The sequence below is a fragment of the Genypterus blacodes genome, unplaced genomic scaffold, assembly GCF_046128005.1.
Source record: "Genypterus blacodes isolate CSIRO-AG114 ecotype Tasmania unplaced genomic scaffold, CSIRO-AGI_Gbla_v1 ptg000032l_1, whole genome shotgun sequence".
Lineage (NCBI taxonomy): Eukaryota > Metazoa > Chordata > Actinopteri > Ophidiiformes > Ophidiidae > Genypterus > Genypterus blacodes.
In genome coordinates this window covers 2578272-2595965 of record NW_027466845.1, presented here as the reverse complement: position 1 = coordinate 2595965, position 17694 = coordinate 2578272, and the positions used below count along the sequence as shown (strand labels likewise).

At 44.4% G+C, this 17694-nt stretch overlaps 2 protein-coding genes across 8 annotated transcripts; both read right to left on the bottom strand.

Annotated features, from left to right (window-relative positions):
• Positions 1–1022: 1022 nt before the first annotated feature.
• fhdc4 (FH2 domain containing 4) lies at positions 1023–8112 on the bottom strand. The gene is made up of 12 exons (XM_076146527.1): positions 7978–8112; positions 7076–7612; positions 6035–6096; positions 5263–5365; positions 5068–5153; positions 4881–4981; positions 4696–4766; positions 4058–4169; positions 3891–3957; positions 3684–3801; positions 3420–3584; positions 1023–3331 (listed from the first exon to the last, which is right to left on the bottom strand). Exons 2-12 carry the CDS (start codon positions 7430–7432, stop codon positions 2120–2122), a joined length of 2454 nt encoding a protein of 817 aa, XP_076002642.1. The 5' UTR covers positions 7433–7612; positions 7978–8112; the 3' UTR covers positions 1023–2119.
• A 2391-nt stretch (positions 8113–10503) lies between these two features.
• On the bottom strand, positions 10504–14787 carry LOC142995462 (arfaptin-2-like). 7 transcript variants are annotated; one of them, XM_076146535.1, is made up of 10 exons: positions 14315–14787; positions 14088–14196; positions 13284–13392; positions 12811–12873; positions 12220–12306; positions 11976–12079; positions 11663–11884; positions 11426–11598; positions 11153–11327; positions 10504–11060 (listed from the first exon to the last, which is right to left on the bottom strand). In XM_076146535.1, exons 2-10 carry the CDS (start codon positions 14184–14186, stop codon positions 10905–10907), a joined length of 1188 nt encoding a protein of 395 aa, XP_076002650.1. In that variant the 5' UTR covers positions 14187–14196; positions 14315–14787; the 3' UTR covers positions 10504–10904. The 7 variants fall into 7 exon arrangements, with proteins under 7 accessions (XP_076002650.1, XP_076002651.1, XP_076002652.1 ...); XM_076146536.1 differs by having other exon boundaries at positions 11426–11583; positions 14315–14782; XM_076146537.1 differs by lacking the exon at positions 12811–12873 and having other exon boundaries at positions 14315–14784.
• Positions 14788–17694: the final 2907 nt, after the last annotated feature.

Here is a 17694-nt window from a genome sequence, read left to right as displayed (position 1 = left end):
GGGTGAAGAGGAGGAAGTGGGAGTGTGAGAGCACCAGGATGTCCCAGTCTAGGGTGACACAGCTCCATGGGTGGGATCAAATGGCCTCATGTTTCCATTTATGTCCTCATTAGAATATAAAGCATGGCAACACATAATCATGATCGCCGTGAAGAGTCCCAATCAATGCAGCTCAAAGGAACAAAGCCGTTGTTGCCATATCATGTCTGTGGTGTCAGGGGGGAGGAGGGGGATGGGGGGAGGAGGGGTCGCCCTGCAGATTAAAGGTAAACATAACCTCAAGTGAGGGTGAATGAAAAGATGGAACTGTGTTGTTACATGGGGCTGCTGTGCTGCAGGCCGATGGGGGGGTGGGGCTTGAGTGTGTGTGTGTCTGGGTGGGGGGGGGGGGCACACAGTCATCTCTGGGTTTTATTCTGAGACGTGGAGTTGCCATGGAGACTGCTTCCATCGTAGTTTAGCCAAGATGGCTGCTGCAGTCTGCCAGCAGAGGTCACACATCAGTGATAACACTGACGAGCCTGAACGCTCCACAGTCATTCATTATGCATAAAAGATTATCACATAACCACAAAACACAACTAATACCTCATTGTATATTCAAATAACAAATATTTGTTTTCAATATTTCCAAATTTGGTGTTACATTAGCAGGCAGAATGAAAGGATATGAAACACGGATGTAACCCTCAATAATATAATAAAACTGCATTATTATTAACAGGTGGTGATGTCATAATGAATCACCACCAATACACTCAGTGAAATAAGTATTAAATAATTTTTAATACAGTTTTATTATTCTTATTTCACTCTTAATACTGCCTGATGTCATGATGATGTCATTGCATGACTTGGCCGCCTGGCTCTTAATAATGCTGTTATGTTTTATAATGTAGGAATATGTTGTGAAGCATTTCAAATAAATAAAATGTGAATTAAACATTTCCTCATTATATGTTTGATGCAAAAACTATTTCCAATGATTCTTAAGTCACATTTTCATATATTTTTTTACTATATTCAGTTTTTAGAGCTCAAATTCCAAACAAATGAATGTGCTGCTATAAAGCTCAATATATAATAACAGTACTATATTGTGGATTATTCAAATATATTATTATCTCACGTTTATACTTTTAGAACAAGTTTCTGAAACCATTCTCATGGTGTGGTATCAGCTGCTTAGAGATCACAGAGGTTTAGCTGCTGGATGAAACAGTACAAGTTGCTGCCTCAACGATCCTCAGCCAACCAAAGATAAACACATCAAAGTTGGTATTTTTCTGTCATAATAAACCAACAGGTGTTCACCAAGCTCGGCCTTCTCAGGTTTATTTGTAATCAGAATCCTTAAGTTTTGCCCGTTTTGCCCACTGAGCCTCCACGGTTCAGCTCTGCTCAGATACAAGCTGCCTTTGTAACACTGACCCATTTAAAACCAATACAATGGCTGAATTGACTGAGACCCTGAAAGCCTCCACAACCTCCTGCATTTTTTGTTTTGCCTCTGTGCCAACACACACGAGGAAGACAAAGAGGAGGAAAGTAGATATTCATCCTTGTCTACTTGAACACAAATAAGTTATGTTTCTATGTCACAAGCATCTCTTTCTTAAACTTATTAACAATAACAAACAATCCAGGATTTGGATTTTTGTTTAGTTTTTCTGGTGCGTTTGAATGTCAAACCTCGACACCCACAGAGCTCATTGTCATTCCTCAAATCTTTCTGCAGGGCTGCGCATTTGAATCCAGACAAAGGGACAAATACAGTAAAGCACTGATGACATCACCGTCCAAACTCTCAAATAACAACAAAGATTTAGGACGATTTCAGAGCAAAAAAATAATTTAATAGTAATTGTGCTTTGTTTACCAGTCCACACAGGCCTGCAGACGCCTTGAAATGTGACGACACACCCCATCATGCTTTCCATGTTACTGACATATTCTGCCATCTAGTGGTAGAATGTACAAAATGCATCTCAAGTCCATCTCATAATGTCGATCTTACCCACAAAAATCATTCCAATTTTATTTACACTTTAAGTCATTAAAGGTGATTGTAATCCACGTGTCCCTTAGTATATTCCTTTAGAACGTCTGACAAGCAGTCTCAGCCAAAAGCATCGGCGGCTGCGTGGGCCGAGTCCTTGGCGACGGGCATTTTGCTCAAATCTCCCAGACGACGTAGGAAGCTTAAAAATCCAGTGCCTTCAGCCTTAATCCACGAACTCCTGTGGGGAGCCGTCTGATCCTGGTTCTGAGAGTTATCTGATGTGGACTCGGATGCGGTCGGAACCTCTAGTTCCTGCTCTGCCACTTCTTCACTTGGCACGAGGGTTAGTAAAATGTCTGGTTTGCTCTTCTTCTCTGCTGATGGGGACGTTTGGTCCTGAGTTCTCACTTCAGCTAAATTGTCCGAGTGATCATCAGAATCTAACTCTTGTTGAGCTTTGTCTGGATTTGAAACCCACACATTATCTTGCTCTTCCTCGTTGGCAGGAACTTTGGCAGGAGGATTCATTGTGTGGCGGCGGCGGCTAAAGCTGCTTTTTGAGATGAAATCAGGTTGGAGCAAAATGCGAACCAAATCCTCATTGCTCGGATCTTCGGGGTTTGGTGGGTCGTCCTCGTTGTCGACGGTTCGCTGGCGAGTTATGGCCCTGGTCACGTCGGGAGATGTCTGATTATCCAGACAGTAGTCCCCTGAGGAGATGCTGCCCCGGCTGTTCTGATAGTGTAAAACCTTCTTGGACGCCTCACGCAGCTTTTGAGCTTCCTCCTTGTTATTGTCTTCCACATCTTCTTTGCCGTCCTCGGCCAGTGAGAACTTTCTGCCTGAGGAGGAGCTGCTGTTAGTCCTGTTTGCCGGGAAGGTGAAGCTGCTGCTCTCCTCTGTTTCGAACGTTTTTAAGTCCTGGTCTTGCGAAACATCTTCTTTCTCCTCGTTTTCCTTGCTCATCGCCAGGACTTCCTTCTGCTTAGAGTTCTCCGTCAGGTCCACTGCAGAATTCCATTCATTCCTGCACAGCTCCATAACCCGGAGAGACTTGACACTGTTCTTAGGCTCCTTTGGGAGGTTTGCCTGAGAGGTGATCTCTGTCAGACTCCCACTGATGGAGCTCCATAGGTTTGAGGAAGGTCTCCCAGATCTCCTCCTAGGGACACGGCTGGTGGCAAAGCTCTGCAGAATGGACTCCAGTGCAATATCGTCCATTTCTTTGTCTCTGCTGGAGCAGGTGGCTGTGGACCTGCGCTTGGCCGCAATCTGGAGTCTGTCTCTTTGCCTTCGCTTCACCTCTGCCACCTCTCGAGCCCTGTTCTCCTGCAGCGAGGGACAAAAATATAGAGTCAGATATGAGAGTAGGAGTTTGTTAACCTGCAGATAAACACGTAGGCCCGAATAAGCTCACCTCTATGGCTCGCTTAAACCTTTCACAGAAGGAGTTGAAAATGGAGCAGCACTCCTCCAGTTGGAACTTGCTGGGGTCTTCACAGAAGTACTCAGCCACAGAATCACTCACAGAGCTCAATTTCTGAAGTTCGTGCCCTATATGTGCCAGACGGACCTCAGCCTCCTACATGGAGCCCAAAACGAAACATCAGAACATCCACACTCACACACACACACACACACACACAGAGCTGAATCAGACCAAACTAAAAGGCGTCCAAACCTTTAGAAACTCCTCCATCTGGGCCTTTAGGTCTTCCTGCTTCATGGTGTCTGCTGTGGCTTTTTTGACTCTCTTTATCATTCTTTCATACTCGGCATCAATGTCACCCTTATTCAATCTAAAAGCATTGAAAAACATTGTGATGATACAGAATATAAAGGATTAAATACACCGAGTGCCTTATTGACTGCAGAGGTGAACTCTCACCTCGCTGCAGCACCAATGTGTTCCAGTTCTTCTGGAAACTTCAGCAGGGCCACATTGACCTTCAGAGCTTGCTGTTGTGAAGAAGCAAATATGCTTAGAAGTCACATCATACAGACACATTTAGAAATAGCTGGTTCCAGTGTTCAAATGAAGTAGATAAACGATACTTGCCATGACAACATAATGCATAAGATTCATTCCAGGTTTGTTTGCTTTGGTGTCCACCAACTTCAACAGGGACGCCATTCGGAAGCCGACTGCACTGCCGGCGTAGCCATCCTGAGATCAAACAAAGGGATTTATGGATGGAACACTTGTTGGTGCCAGTTTGAATATTTCAGAAACTTTTCTAGACTTTACACAGAATGTTAAACGTTAATCACTCTGGAATGGATTGGAAAATGTCGCCTGATCTGATGAATCACCGGATTCTGCTCTGTGCATCAACAGCATGAATCCGGTGACTCATCCTGCTTGTGTTTATAGTAAAGGTTGTGGCTGGTGGTGTGATATTGCAACAAACTATCTGCGTATCCTTTCTGACCACGTGCTTCCCTCTATGGCCACCAGCTACCCATCTTATAATTGATTTGGAGTTCCGCCATGATAATGCACCACGTCAAAGCACACAACATCTCAAACTGGTTCACTCCAGGTTCTGTGTACTTTAATGAGTCCTGTCAGCAGATCTGGATACAATAGAGTTCAGTTGGGGATGTGATCTACAATGATGTGACGCAATCATGTCAGAGGATTGACCCAGTAGGAGCAAAGGGTTCCTGATAAAGTGGCAGGTCAGACTTACAGCGTTCATGTAATTGCCCGTCTTCAGCACCAGGCGAATGATAGCGTGGAGATTATTGGACTCCAACAGCTCTGCGAGAAGAAGAAGAGCAGGTTAAACGGTGCATTGGAGTCTGAATACATTTAGAACTTAAATCAGGATATAAGCTCTGTGTATTTGAACTCCAGGAGAGCAGATGATCGTACCTTTACCAGAAGATCTCATCGTGACAATGGATTTTTTCATTTCATCCATGTGAGGGGAAAACTCCTCTTTGAGCACCAAGCTCCTCAGCCGCTCTTCATAACTGACAAACAGAAAACAGAAGATGTTATGGTAACTGGTTATGGATCAGAGTTATAAACCGGACAGGATGAGGTTCTTGTAGCCCACCTGGGGATCCCAACCAGCTTGGTCATGAACTCGTCTGCTTCAGGGAGAGCAGATGAGTCTCCTTTAAACCTGACCAGCTGCTTCACCTGCAGAGAGTCCAAACAAACAAAAGAAAGGTTATTATGGTGCTAAAGCTGCCAATGAGCTCTGTTGTATAACGTATTAAACAGAAAAGCAGCCAGGTGACAGCAGTACCTCCTCTTCATCTGGCAGCAGTTTGCAAAGCTCCCTCAGTTTCCCAGAACCAAAGCTGAGACGCTTTCCTGAATGTATTTCTGCAATCATTTCACTGACGGGCCTGAGGAGGGAAGCAGAGACACAAACATGTTGCAATCCTTTACGTGTATCCGCAAACAGTGGGTGGCTGATTTGGGATTACGCATGTTTTTCTAAAGGGTTGGAACATCACATGAGCCACATGTGTTTCTCTCTTCACGCCACAGTTGAGCATCTAGCTGCTGACACCGACAAGCCTCTGCCTGCTGAAATACCGACTATAAGGGCCAATGCGGCTGATTTCATTCCTTCATTCCTCACAAGTACAGACTCTGCTCCTTCCACTCCTCTCAACAGAAGTTACCTGTGTCCTTTCTAGTGAACACACACACGTTTACATGCGTATGTTCTTGATTTTGTGAAGGTTTTTTCCTCACAACCCAGTTTATGAGATAATATGGATCATCATTACCAGGAGTCCTGTTTTTCCTCCTGTTGCTATTTGATTTATTGCATCTACACAACAACCTTAGGCAATACATTCACAATAGCTCTGTGAAGTTGACCTGCGGGTTCCCTTAGGGCGGCAACCTGTTCAGGCAGTACAGTAACGTAGCTGGGACCTGCCAGGACACGCCGGCGATGAAGAATCTGTGTGTATGAGGCAACTGTGTCGCAGACAGATCCGTCTGCCCGGAGATAGTATTGTGCAAAACCAATCACACCTTGCAAAATGAGATCACTGACTCACCGCTTGAATTGTTTTAGGAAAATTCCAACGTTCATGCTCCTCTTGGAAGACAGAATGGAAACCTGGAGACGGAAACACACACACACACACACACACACACAGAAAGACGTGGATGTAATCAGCGTGTCTGTGGCATTGCTGAGATAATTTAAGTAGAGGCCGGAGCAGCCGTCTTCTATCACAGATACCTCGGCTTTCCAAACAGAACAGTCAATTCCAAAGGTTAGGAATTCTTGGTGTTGATTGAATTGTAATAATCAGGTCGGAGCAACAGGGAACCATTGCAACAGCGGCGGAGCTTCTCTGTGTCTCTCTTTGAAAATGGTGAAACGGTTAAAGTAAAAGCTAAGTGACACTAAAACCTTTGATTTGCCCCATTAACATTTGACCTCTCTGACCTCATTGACCTTGTGATAACAGCACACACACACACACCGTATAAAGAGTATGAAACAATACAAAATATACAAAATAACTGCTCTGTTTCTGGTTTGAAACATTTCACTCCAGGTGAAAGTCAATATCGGTTGTTTTTAAAACAGAATGTTGTGTACCGAGTGCATGTACGCAATAAAGGTGTGCGATGACACAGTTTCCCTTCCCTTAGCAAACACAGATCAAACACTGTCAGACTCCACCCACGCTGTGAATGATGCTGAACGCCACACGGCAGCTTTCAGATCTACTGTGGTGTCACAATATGGGAATAAATCCATGACATTCACTAAAACTAAATGAATACACTTTGCTATGATCCCAAACAAATAGGAGCCTTGTGTATTACGTGTGTGTGGAGAGGATCAGCAATGTTTTTGACCTTTCTGGCTCAGCAAGCAGGTTATTGCTTCAGGAAACAAGAATTCGTCCTGATTAACTGAACTGCAGACCCAAAATAATCAATCTGAGTCAAAGGAGAATGTCTCCATATCTGCTTACTTACTAGAATGTCACTCTACTGTTGCTACCGCCTACTGAGGTTAAAGTGTCAGGGGTTAAAGGGGGTAGAGGGGTTAAAGTGCGACGCCTCACTGCTCTGCTCACCATTTCCCCTCCTGCTGCAGCGCTCGGCGCCCCTCTCAGGCTCTGACGGTGCAGGGCCTTTATTTGTTGCTGACCCTTGGCCTGATTGTGGCTGAACAACTCCTCCATGTGATCGGTGTCCAGCTCATAGTCCCCGCTCGTCTTCTCCAATGTCCAGATGTTGCGTTTGCCAATCACGCTGTGTTTAGGAAGAGTTTCCCAGTTGAAATTTCGCATCTTGGAGCGCCTGTGCTCCCCCCTTTTGAGGAGAGCATGTTGGGATGGAGGGAGGCCGGGGGCTGGAGGTGGAGGAGGAGGAGGAGGAGGAGGGGGGGGAGGGGGCGGAGGTGGGGGTGGTGGAGGTGGCGGAGGGGGCATCTTTGGACCAGAAGCTCAGCAGATGTGGGGCGCAGTCATGATCTCAGTCACACGCCACCCGGACAGAGGCCAGTCAAACAGGATCGGCTCCTAATGAGGTTTTATAGCTCCACCATACACACGACGTCCTCCAATGACTTTTCCAAAAATGCTTTGTGTGGTTAGAACGATGCAGTCAGTCTGAAATAAAGGGAACAGGGTGGGAGAGGCTGAGTCATAGACCTTCACACACACACACACACACACACACACTTTGCAACTGTAAGCAGCAGCGTTTAGATGAGCCAGGTTCACTTTCTGTCAGAGATGAACTCACTGACTCATCAACACACAGATCCATCCTAACTTCTCACACACTTAGGAACCTTACTACAGCCATATAACACTGTATTCTTATTATAGTATCACACAATCCCTAGGTGCTCCCACAGCAGATCTACTCTATCTCTGTAATCTGATTGGATTTGTAGAGATGTAAACACGTGAGTCCAACTTTTATAAAACATAACTTAGTAAACCCAGGTGATTAAATGAAGAGATCTCACCTTTGCGTTTGGTTCCCATTCTGTTCTGTTCTGTATCTCCTCTCTCGTGTTGATACTTCCCTCATCAAGCACACACACACACAGCGTCGACCAGCGAACAGCAGTGGAGGAGTGTCGCAACTCTCACCTGCGTGGAAACGACACGCCCTTCAGGTAACCTCCATACACACACACACGTTCATGACGAGGATCCACCGCCTCTCCCCGGGAGGTGCGCCGGGATTTACACTCAGTGTGTCAGGCGATGGTCGTGTGTGTGTGTGTCCAGCTGTTTGTGTCCAGCTGTGGCTGTGTCTCGCTGCTGGTGTGTTATGTCAATGTCTCAGGGCTGATTTATAGACTCGTCCAGCGTGGGGGGGTCAGACTGTGTCCACACTGCATTGATTTCTGTCTTTTTGGAGTCAGCAAAACAGCCACTGTCTCCAACAAACCGCTGTAGACAAAAAAGAAATAAAAGCCGCCTTAAAATTCTATAAAAAATTATAAATTCGCTGGTTGAATATTTAACAGTCTAACACTGGGTACGTGTGCCCCCAGTGTTACTCCCAGCGCCCCCTAGTGGCAGATAGGACACTCTGGAGCTGTCGCACATCCTCAGCTCATAATTCTGAGAACAAAAATTGTCCTGAAAAAATCTGAGACTTATTTCTGACTCAACACATTTTCTGCACAATCATCTGTGTCCTGCTCATTCTGCAGCGGCGTGCAGCTTTAAGTAGGTTACTCCTCTGCAGCCATTGAGTGTAATAACACATTAGAAAAGGTGACAAAATGTGCTTACAAGTAGCTGCACACCTTTTGCAAAGCTGGAAGTCTTTGTTTCGGTATTTCAGGATCACCGTACATTAAACTATCTGAGCCTTTGCCCCCATTAGAGACTTGAGCGCTTTGCAGTTCCAAATGAAAGCTTTTACAAGGTCACTTTGAGTCGTACTTCACTTTTTAGTGCCATCTAGGTAAAGGGAAGCGGAGACATGGTAACGTTTGAACAAAGGGAAGACAAACACAACAGAGGGAGTGACAAATCAATGAGCTCCTGACCAGAATGGTCAAAGTGTGAGACCGAGGGCCAGGCTGTGTGTCCCCGCAAGATAAGCTCAGTGTTGATACACAAAAGGTACCGGATAAGAGATTAGCTCGTATGATGGCAGGAGAAATGCTGTTTCAATCTGACATGGCAGGATAAATGTTGTTTTTATCTGATATCCTGTGAGTATTTGATGGTGTAATCTCCCTGGTGAGCAGCTTTCACCGGCTGTACGAGCCTACAAAGAAAAGGAGCTTGTTTGAACTACCGACACACACAACCACACACGCGAGTGAAAGGAACTTAGTCTCAGTAAACAGAAAGTTGGGAAGTAACTGGAGCAGTAATCATAAATACTCTCTGCAAATAACATCAGGTTAAACTAGTCCAGCTTTTAATAACAGCAAGGTGGCGATGGAGACATCCGTGTGTGCTCTTTGACTAAGGTCAAGTCCTTAAGCTGCATTTGTGCACATGACCTACATTCTAAAAAGCTAAACAACATATAACAGTAACAGTTGGTTGTGGAAGAAGGTTATATTTGACGAAGTAATCAATTAAATTGTCCCTAAAAGGCCCCAGAATGAATTTATTTAGTGCTGAGAGCGACATTGAAGTGTATTGTCATGGAAACAATAGTGACACACACACACTCAGTGACACGCTGATGGTCTGTGTGTAAATATAACACCCAGCAGACTTTATTGGAAATGCAGAACAAGACGACAGTCAGGTGATTTCACTTTAAGGGAACTTCAATAGTTCCCTCATCGTTAAGGAAGTTTCTGTAACGTAGCACGTCACATTACAAACTGATTCGTAAATAATTAACACAAAGAAAGATAAAGATGTCATTCATTCTAACAGAATAAGAGATATTAGAGTGTGTATCATGAGCTACAGAGCATGAGCCCTCACATTAAAGTAGAGCCTGGATCCCCAATCACCATTTAAGTTTCAACACATGTAATAAAGGATCCTAAGTTAGTAGTTGGTGCCTCCTCCTGTTCTGAATTGGTAGTTTTATTACAAATACTTATTGAATTGAACAGCATTATGACCTGAGCTTCTGATACATGACTCATATCTCAGTGCTGAACACAAGGCTTACATGATTTAGAGCTTTTTGTGATTGCAAACCCTTAAAACAAGAGCAGCGATTTATAGTTGTGCTGGATTAGTAAAGTCGGAAGATCTTGTGGTCAAATCAATTCAGGATTGTATCTTATGTTAAAGAAAGATGACTAGATTGACCGGATGTCCGTCCTGTGCATGTAAACAGTATTCTGACAAATCAGGCAGTGAATCCATACAGCAAGACTGAAATCAGTTAAATGGGTGAATTATATAGAAACATCCTGATGACTGATGAAGAAATAATACAGGGAAACATTTTCAGAAGCTATTGCATAATACTTATTGAAGGTATCTTGCCAATTTGCTTATCCAGCTTTTGAAGAATGGCTCCGTGTGATAGAAGATGAAATATGAAAAATAAATGTTTGGGACATTTTTTTTATTTTTAAACAACAGAAATGATGCTTGTGCAAAACTGCCACAGGATTTCCCCACTACACATAAATAAGGAGTGATATACATGTACGTGATTGTTCTATCTACAAAGTATACGAAAGTAACAAGACATTATTTTGTGACGGAACTTAAAAATCCTATTTACAACTGAAATCGTTTTACCATCTATGTGATACAGAAAGAAACATTACAAACTTGATTCCTGTCCTTTGTCTTACATCGCTGGTCTCTATTGATCCTACTATATACTTGATTATGCAATAAATTCTTGTCCATCTGACCAGGATGTTGACCTCCTCACCGACCAGCGAGCCAAGGACCAACAGCTGATGAACGCTGGCTGCTCCTCACTGCTCCTCACTGCTCCTCACTGCTCCTCCAGCCAGGACGGCTTGTCTGAGCCCGGGGGCTTTAACTTGACGTTGAACTGTATAAGAGTTTGTTCCAACTGCTGCTGGTTGCCAGCAAAGTAAGCTGAGATTGCATTGTGGAAGAGGAGCAGCTGCTTGTGCATCACCTTCACCTGGAAGACAAAATGGTGATCAGGCTTGGAAGGTCCCATGTGTGAATCTGAGGTTTTCTGTCTTTGCTGCGATAGTTTACTGGAATACAAACCTTGTTTTCTTCAAGGAATTTGAGTTTGATGGTGACGTCACTGCGCAGCCGCTCGTACTTCTCTCTGTGGACATGGTAGTCTTGCTGGGCCATGTCTATGCGCACCATGGCGGCGGCGTCTCTCGGGCCCAAGCTGAGCTCCTCCAGGTCTGAGCGGTAGGCATCAAATTCTAGTCTGCACCCCCAAAAAAAGCAGCAGAAGTTGTTAAAACACAGGCTCACATCACTCCAAAGAGATCATATTGTCTTCTTTAACTGTTCTTCTTTTCGCACCTGGCGTTCTCGTACAGCGTGATGGTCAGCAGCGTATCCTCCATGGTTTTATTCACCAGAGTGTTCACGCTGGAGACAAAGAAGCTGATGGCGCTGAGCAGAGCCTCGCCGTTTTTGCACAGCAGCTTTTGCGTCTCGGCGTTATATCCGAACTCATCCTGCAGAGGACAACACTGCAATTTTACCTTATAAATGCATCTCTGTATGCATGTCCCAGCTCTAGATACAAGACTCTACCTGCAGCTCTGGAGACTTCTGGCTCAGGTCAGTGAAGGTGTCGCCTAGAGCCTGCTGGGTCTGCACCATGCTGTGGAAGTGGCTGGTGAGCGCTGTGGCCAGTCTCAGGATGTTTTCATACTTGTTCTTTGTGTCTCTTAACACATCGATCTGGGCCTCCAGCTCCAGGTCTACTGTTCTGGATCCTCTGCCAAAGCGCTCAGAGAACATCTGCTTGGTGCACTGCAGTGGAGTGGATATGAAGTACATCAAAGGAACATATGGCTCCTGAACGCCTCATGTAACCAGTCTATGCATGCACACCATGTTATACCTTGTACGTGTTGATGCCCCATTTCTTTACACTATCCAACTTCTCCACTGCCACGCCGCGAGAGATTTCCTCGGTGGAGTTGCTACCGCTATGGTTCGAGGATCCTTGAGCAAAAACAAGGTCAAACAGGTCAATGCAGGTTTTCTCCCGTCGCAGTTTAGAAATCAGATATTAGCAGAAAAAGCTGCAGCCACTGTGAGAGTGAGTGAGAGCAGTGAGGGAAGGGTGATGAGCTCAGCGATACCTGGGTGAGCGTCTGCGTGTGTGGCAGCTGGGCCGGCTGCACCCTGGCTGTTAGGCATGTGAACCCCCCTGGATTTCATGCGGATGTCTGAAATGAGCATGATGGTGATAAAGATGAAGGCGAGATGAGAGAGAATGGTGCGTCTGAACAGCAGAGCAGATGGACTCAAGGAGAGAATGTGTGTGTGTGTTGGCAGATGGATGTTAAAATGGGATTTCAAACAATCCACCATGCAGGATTCCCATGCAGGAGGAATTCATTAAGAAATAGACAGGCAGGATGGAAGATTAGTATTCAACAACAAACAAACAAACAACAATATGACCTCATTAAGTGAAACATTCATGAATACAGCCTCTCAGGTGAGTCGTGTAATATCCGGTTAGTGCTTCCTTAAATCTGCAGAAACAGTTCTTCTCCTTGGTGAAGAAACTCGTTTGTGAGTTCAAGAAATACAGGCAAAAAGTGAGGACGCATCCCTCAGGCGGGCAAGGCTCTTATAAAACCCAGAAAAGGCTAAATAAGCCGGCACAGAAATGGTTAATTCAAGATAAAAGAGTAATAAAGAGAGCGGTCAGAATACACAGCCACCTGGTCCGGCTGCAGGGGCTCCTCTCCTGTCCACATACGCAGGGTTGAAGTGAATTGCAGGGCCTATGTGGGATATGGATGTTTGTAATTATGGACCAGGAGGTCAGAGGTCAGAAGCCCTCTACAGTGTGACATCATTATGATACAAACTCCCTGAGAGGCAGAGTGAGACGCTGAAGCCTCTCCCGTCTATGGTTTCTCTAAAAGGGACATTAAGTGATGAATGACTTATCGACAGGCCTCTGGCACAGCTCAGTGGCCTGACAGGTGGAATACACAGAGACATAAACCAACCAAAGCTGAGCCTGGAGGGAACAGGGACGCCAGGAAGGTTGGCGCCCGGCGAAGTTGTTCCACAGTCCTGGTTCTACCTCTCAAACCTTGATAACTTGCTTACTGCACTTTCAAATATGTGGTGCCTTCAAAGAACAAATGGTGATTAGTTGAGGAGAAGTCAGTTTTATCTGCAGTACCTTGAATGGTGCTGGTTGGAATGACGCCACCTGCAGGTCCTCCGTAACCTCCAGAGACGATGCTGGTTTCATTCAGGTTGGGCCCAGACACCATCACCTGCTGCAAATCCTGAAGCAATGATGACAGAACGACAGAATTAAAATGCTTTCCACAGCCTAAACTGAACAACATGTGCAGTAACCTGTACATAACGTTTACACTAAGAACTGGAAATGCTGTAATTCTAAAGAATCTTGTAGCCACTATGTTTTGTAATTGAAGTCGTTAACCTGACCACCGTCCATTTGACACCTGATACAACTCAACCTTCAACCCTGATTCAAGCTGTTTTCCCTTGCAAATACAGAGCGTAGCCTAGATAGTGTACGTACTGTAAATGAAACCTCAACCAGGCTCACATGCAGGACAAATCTGTGCATTACAAGAGGGGACAGTCGTCTTTTAATAGCACCCAAAAAGACACACACAAAGCTAGTCAAGTCAACCAGCAAGGTGTCAGTTTGGGAGCATCTTCTGTGTGTGTGTGTGTGTGTGTGTCTTCTCTTATCAGTACTTGACTGACCAGAGTGAGGCAGTGACAATGTAACACACCATGGAAGAGGAGCAAATGTGACCACTGATAAATGAAGACTGGATGAAGGCTCTGTGCTCATCCCTGTGTGTGTATGTGTGTTGTTCAAAGCTGCAGGCCTGAGCATGGGGAGGTAACAGCTGTTCCATTGTGGGCCTCGCATGGATCAGAGAGAAACTGGAGAAAGCATCAACTAAGATCGAGTAAAGCAGCCCCCCTCTCTTTCTCTCACCTGCTCCAGGCTATCATCCTCTGCTAGGGTCCCCGTGTCTCCATTGCTGTTAATGGGGATCTCCATGGTAGCAGCCTTGCTCATGATACTGTCTGCCATAGTCAAATCTCTGCAAGACAGCACAAGCCACTGACACGTCAACACAACATCTATGTGCGCACTTTCAGAAGGCATTCATGTCATACACGTCTTTCTAATCCACACACACGCCACCGTCGCTTCCTTACGTGATGCTCGTCTCTCTGTCGCCAGGAGCAGAGGTTGCTGATGTGGCTGGCTAGTGTGTAACGCTGCCTGACAGCTAGGTTCCTAGCCACCTTAGCCAGCTGATACGGGAGCCAAGTTCAGTCGCCCGTGGAAGAAACAAGCCGCCGTTCGACGCATACAACACTTGTGAAATATAAAATAATGTCAACGGAGCGGCGCCGTTGCTTTTAATTTATCTCATTCACTCCAAAAGCCATGACTACTTCATGTTAAAGCGTTTACGTTGTCCATTTGCTTCGATTCCAGCCAGAAAATCCCCGCATCCATTCCATCCAACCAGCCAGCAGCTTAGTGACATCACTTCAAAATAAAACTTTGTGTTCTTTTAATGACAATACAGGACGACCGTAGGACAATATTACATGGTTGACGTCGAACAAGAGCGATCGCGTATGCTGCAGTGTGTGAGATTGTATGGCAATGAAAGCCCAGTGGGTCAAACCATTAGATGATTCTCTTATTTTGAAATGGAGCAGTTTTGGCGTAGCTCTCGTCGTCAAGCCTCCGCCCCCGCTCCATCTTCCACGTCGTCCAAGTCGTGCTGACGTAGCGTTATCCCTAAAACTGTAGTACTCAGCGCAGCCTGAGGGTGTCACTAAAAGCTCACCATGCAGTTGCAGAAAACCTGACGTTTCTCACTCACGCCCCGAGATTTCTGTTCACGTTTAACTCCATAAAGGGTTCCTGGCTCCTCAAATATTGCTCAAAATAATGATTTAGATGAAATGTGTCTTGTATTTATAACAGCATCTTCTTAAACTCAAACTGTGGAAGTGCAGTCATTGGTTTTCAGTTGTGAAAGGCCTTATGACAGACCAAGTAAACTGACCACACTTCTAATTATTTGCCTCATTTGTTTCAATCAGGGATGCAAAGAAACCTGCACATGGCCTCCAAATGTCCAACTTCCTCTGTGAGCACTCCAGTTCTAAATAGTCCCCCGTGTGCAATGTTTTCCAATTGCAAAATGGTTAGTTTTCCTGGTTGTGCTGATTTCTTAAGACATATTTTCCCCCTACTAAAAATTCATGTGGAGAAACTCACAATATACCATTGTTTTGTCATCATTATTCTTGTTCATAGGCTCCTCCACATGCCTGAAAAAGGCTACTGCATTCCCCAGATCAAAGAAATCACAACACCAAATGAAGATGAGGCCGTGGTGTCAGAGCAGAATTTACCTGGTATGACATCCAGGCATCTGTGATTTGCTTTTGATCCTCCTGCTGTGCCTGCTATGACTGACCTGATTTGCCCTGATCCAAATTTACATCCAAGGAAATCAGTCTCATCTTGGACAATGAAACATCAAACATGAAGAAAATACCATCTACACATTCCAAGTCATCCCACTCATAGCATATAAGTCAAATGGAACTTCTAGATGTTCTTCTACTGTGTGTAATTCACTTCTTGGGATCATACTGTAAGAGCAATCAAGGTCAAATGGAACAGTATGATTTGCAAATACAAAAGGCTACAGAACACAAAGTTATTTTAAAATGTATTCATCCAATCATAGATGTAAATTTAGTCAGGCCATGGTTGTATTGACATGGATTTTGCAGACAGCAGAAACCAAAGTCAGCAAAGCTAATGAGGTCGTTGTTAAAATCATCCCAAAATGGAATATTGCAGTGGCTGGCCAACTACTTTAGTTCCACTATGGTGAGTGAGTAATTGAAAGAGTATGTTCTGACTTAACCATTTGAAGTGAGTGACTGACTCAACATCCTTTATCCTGGTACCTTTGACCTCCACATTATTCATGGGCCGCAAACAGCCTGCTATTGGTGAGGTTTGAATTGTAAAACTGGTTGTTTTGTTTCTTGGAGTGGAAGTAAAGGAAATGATCTGCAGCAGTCAGGTTACTGTGTTGCACAAGACTGCAAAGCTGCCGTCGGCCAGTTTAAGACTTCTTCTCTTCCATTTCGTCATGTTAATGTAATCAACATTACCAATTCTTAGTTTCTTAAAACTGGAGTTTTAAGTAGGGGGATCATTACCAGGTTGTTGAGCTCCCTTTCCTCTGACCTTTGGATAGAAGTTTTAAGACACAGAATTCTCACACAGGAGAATATAAATGTAGTGTTGGCTATAAATTTAGAACAAGACCAAATTGAATGTTAAAGGTTTCAGGCTGAGTTTCCTCTGAGACTATATGTCACAAAGTCATTGTATGCATGTGAAGGGCGTGTGAGGCCTCAACCACAGCACCGACCCCTCCCTCTGTCATTTTAGAGAATAGTTCATCTTGTTTTTTAATGATCATTAAGCACGCTTCCAGATGTTGGGAGGGAATTCCTCTTCACACAGTCCCCCCTGTGTTATTCAACAGCAAACGCAGAACTGGAGTGAAACTGAAGAATCCAGTAACTTCATCCTAAAACTCCAGGAGAAAACTGTTACAAATAGTGGTTGATTTTTTTTTTTTTTTTTTTTTACATGATGAAGCAGATGGAAGTGATTTATTATGGTGTCTTTAATGTGCCATTTCAAACAAACTGTCAACCTTTTTTTCCTCAATTTGTGGTTCAATTAATTCTCTCTCAGAAAAACAGCAATTCATCACAGTAATGGCTTCTTTTTATCTGCCCTTTTAATCGGCCTTCGTAATGCCAAGTGCAAAATGTTAGAAAAGGCTTTGTGAATAAACAAACCGATCATCAAAACAACAATAAAACTTGATTTGTTTGTGCTTTCACTTCATATTGTTGGAAGAGTTATAAATATCTTTTTGAATAGAAAGGGTGAAGTATGCAGTGCTGTGCAGATATAAGTGGTAGCTGGAAAAGGGCACATCAAATGTCACCAAATGCTACAAGGTGACTGACAGCTGTAATCTTAAGGCTGGGCTGTTATTTTTCTTACCTAACCTCTTCATTTTTAAAGGTGGAGGCTTTCTCTTGAGAGTAAACACGACGCTGTCAAGAGTTTTGTAAATTAAATCGTGCTGAACTGAGAACCTCCTAGCACGGAAAAATGAAAAACAAATAGCCAGATATTTATTTATATATTTATCTATTCTTTCATTTTCCTTTTTCCCTTATCAGCCAGCCTGATGTCCCAGGCGTGAGAGCGGTGGCACCCATAAAACTCAGACCGTGCTATCGCCGGGATGTTTCCAATTAAACTTCACCTGCGTAATCAGAGGGACGACCAGTCAGAGGCCGCAAATAAACCGAGGGCCCAATTTCAGAATCGTAAATCCCACAAAGGGGTTGTTGGCATTTTCACTGGAGTGTTAAAGTGGTTGTTGGTTTTGTTTTCAAGAACACTACCTTGGGGTTGGCACACAGAGGCTGCGGTCCGGACATGCACGGAAGGCCAGTTGTTTAGT

Coding starts and splice junctions, on each gene's coding strand:
- LOC142995462 (XM_076146535.1), bottom strand. CDS start 14,186: ATGGCAGACAGTATCATGAGCAAGGCTGCTACCATGGAGATCCCCATT. Junction 12,874..13,283: donor TCCAACCAGCACCATTCAAG/GTACTGCAGATA, acceptor TATCCCACATAG/GCCCTGCAATTCACTTCAAC. Junction 12,080..12,219: donor ACACGCAGACGCTCACCCAG/GTATCGCTGAGC, acceptor TTTTTGCTCAAG/GATCCTCGAACCATAGCGGT.
- fhdc4 (XM_076146527.1), bottom strand. CDS start 7,432: ATGCCCCCTCCGCCACCTCCACCACCCCCACCTCCGCCCCCTCCCCCC. Junction 4,982..5,067: donor AAGCTGGTTGGGATCCCCAG/GTGGGCTACAAG, acceptor TCTGTTTGTCAG/TTATGAAGAGCGGCTGAGGA. Junction 4,767..4,880: donor GATGAGATCTTCTGGTAAAG/GTACGATCATCT, acceptor TTCTTCTCGCAG/AGCTGTTGGAGTCCAATAAT.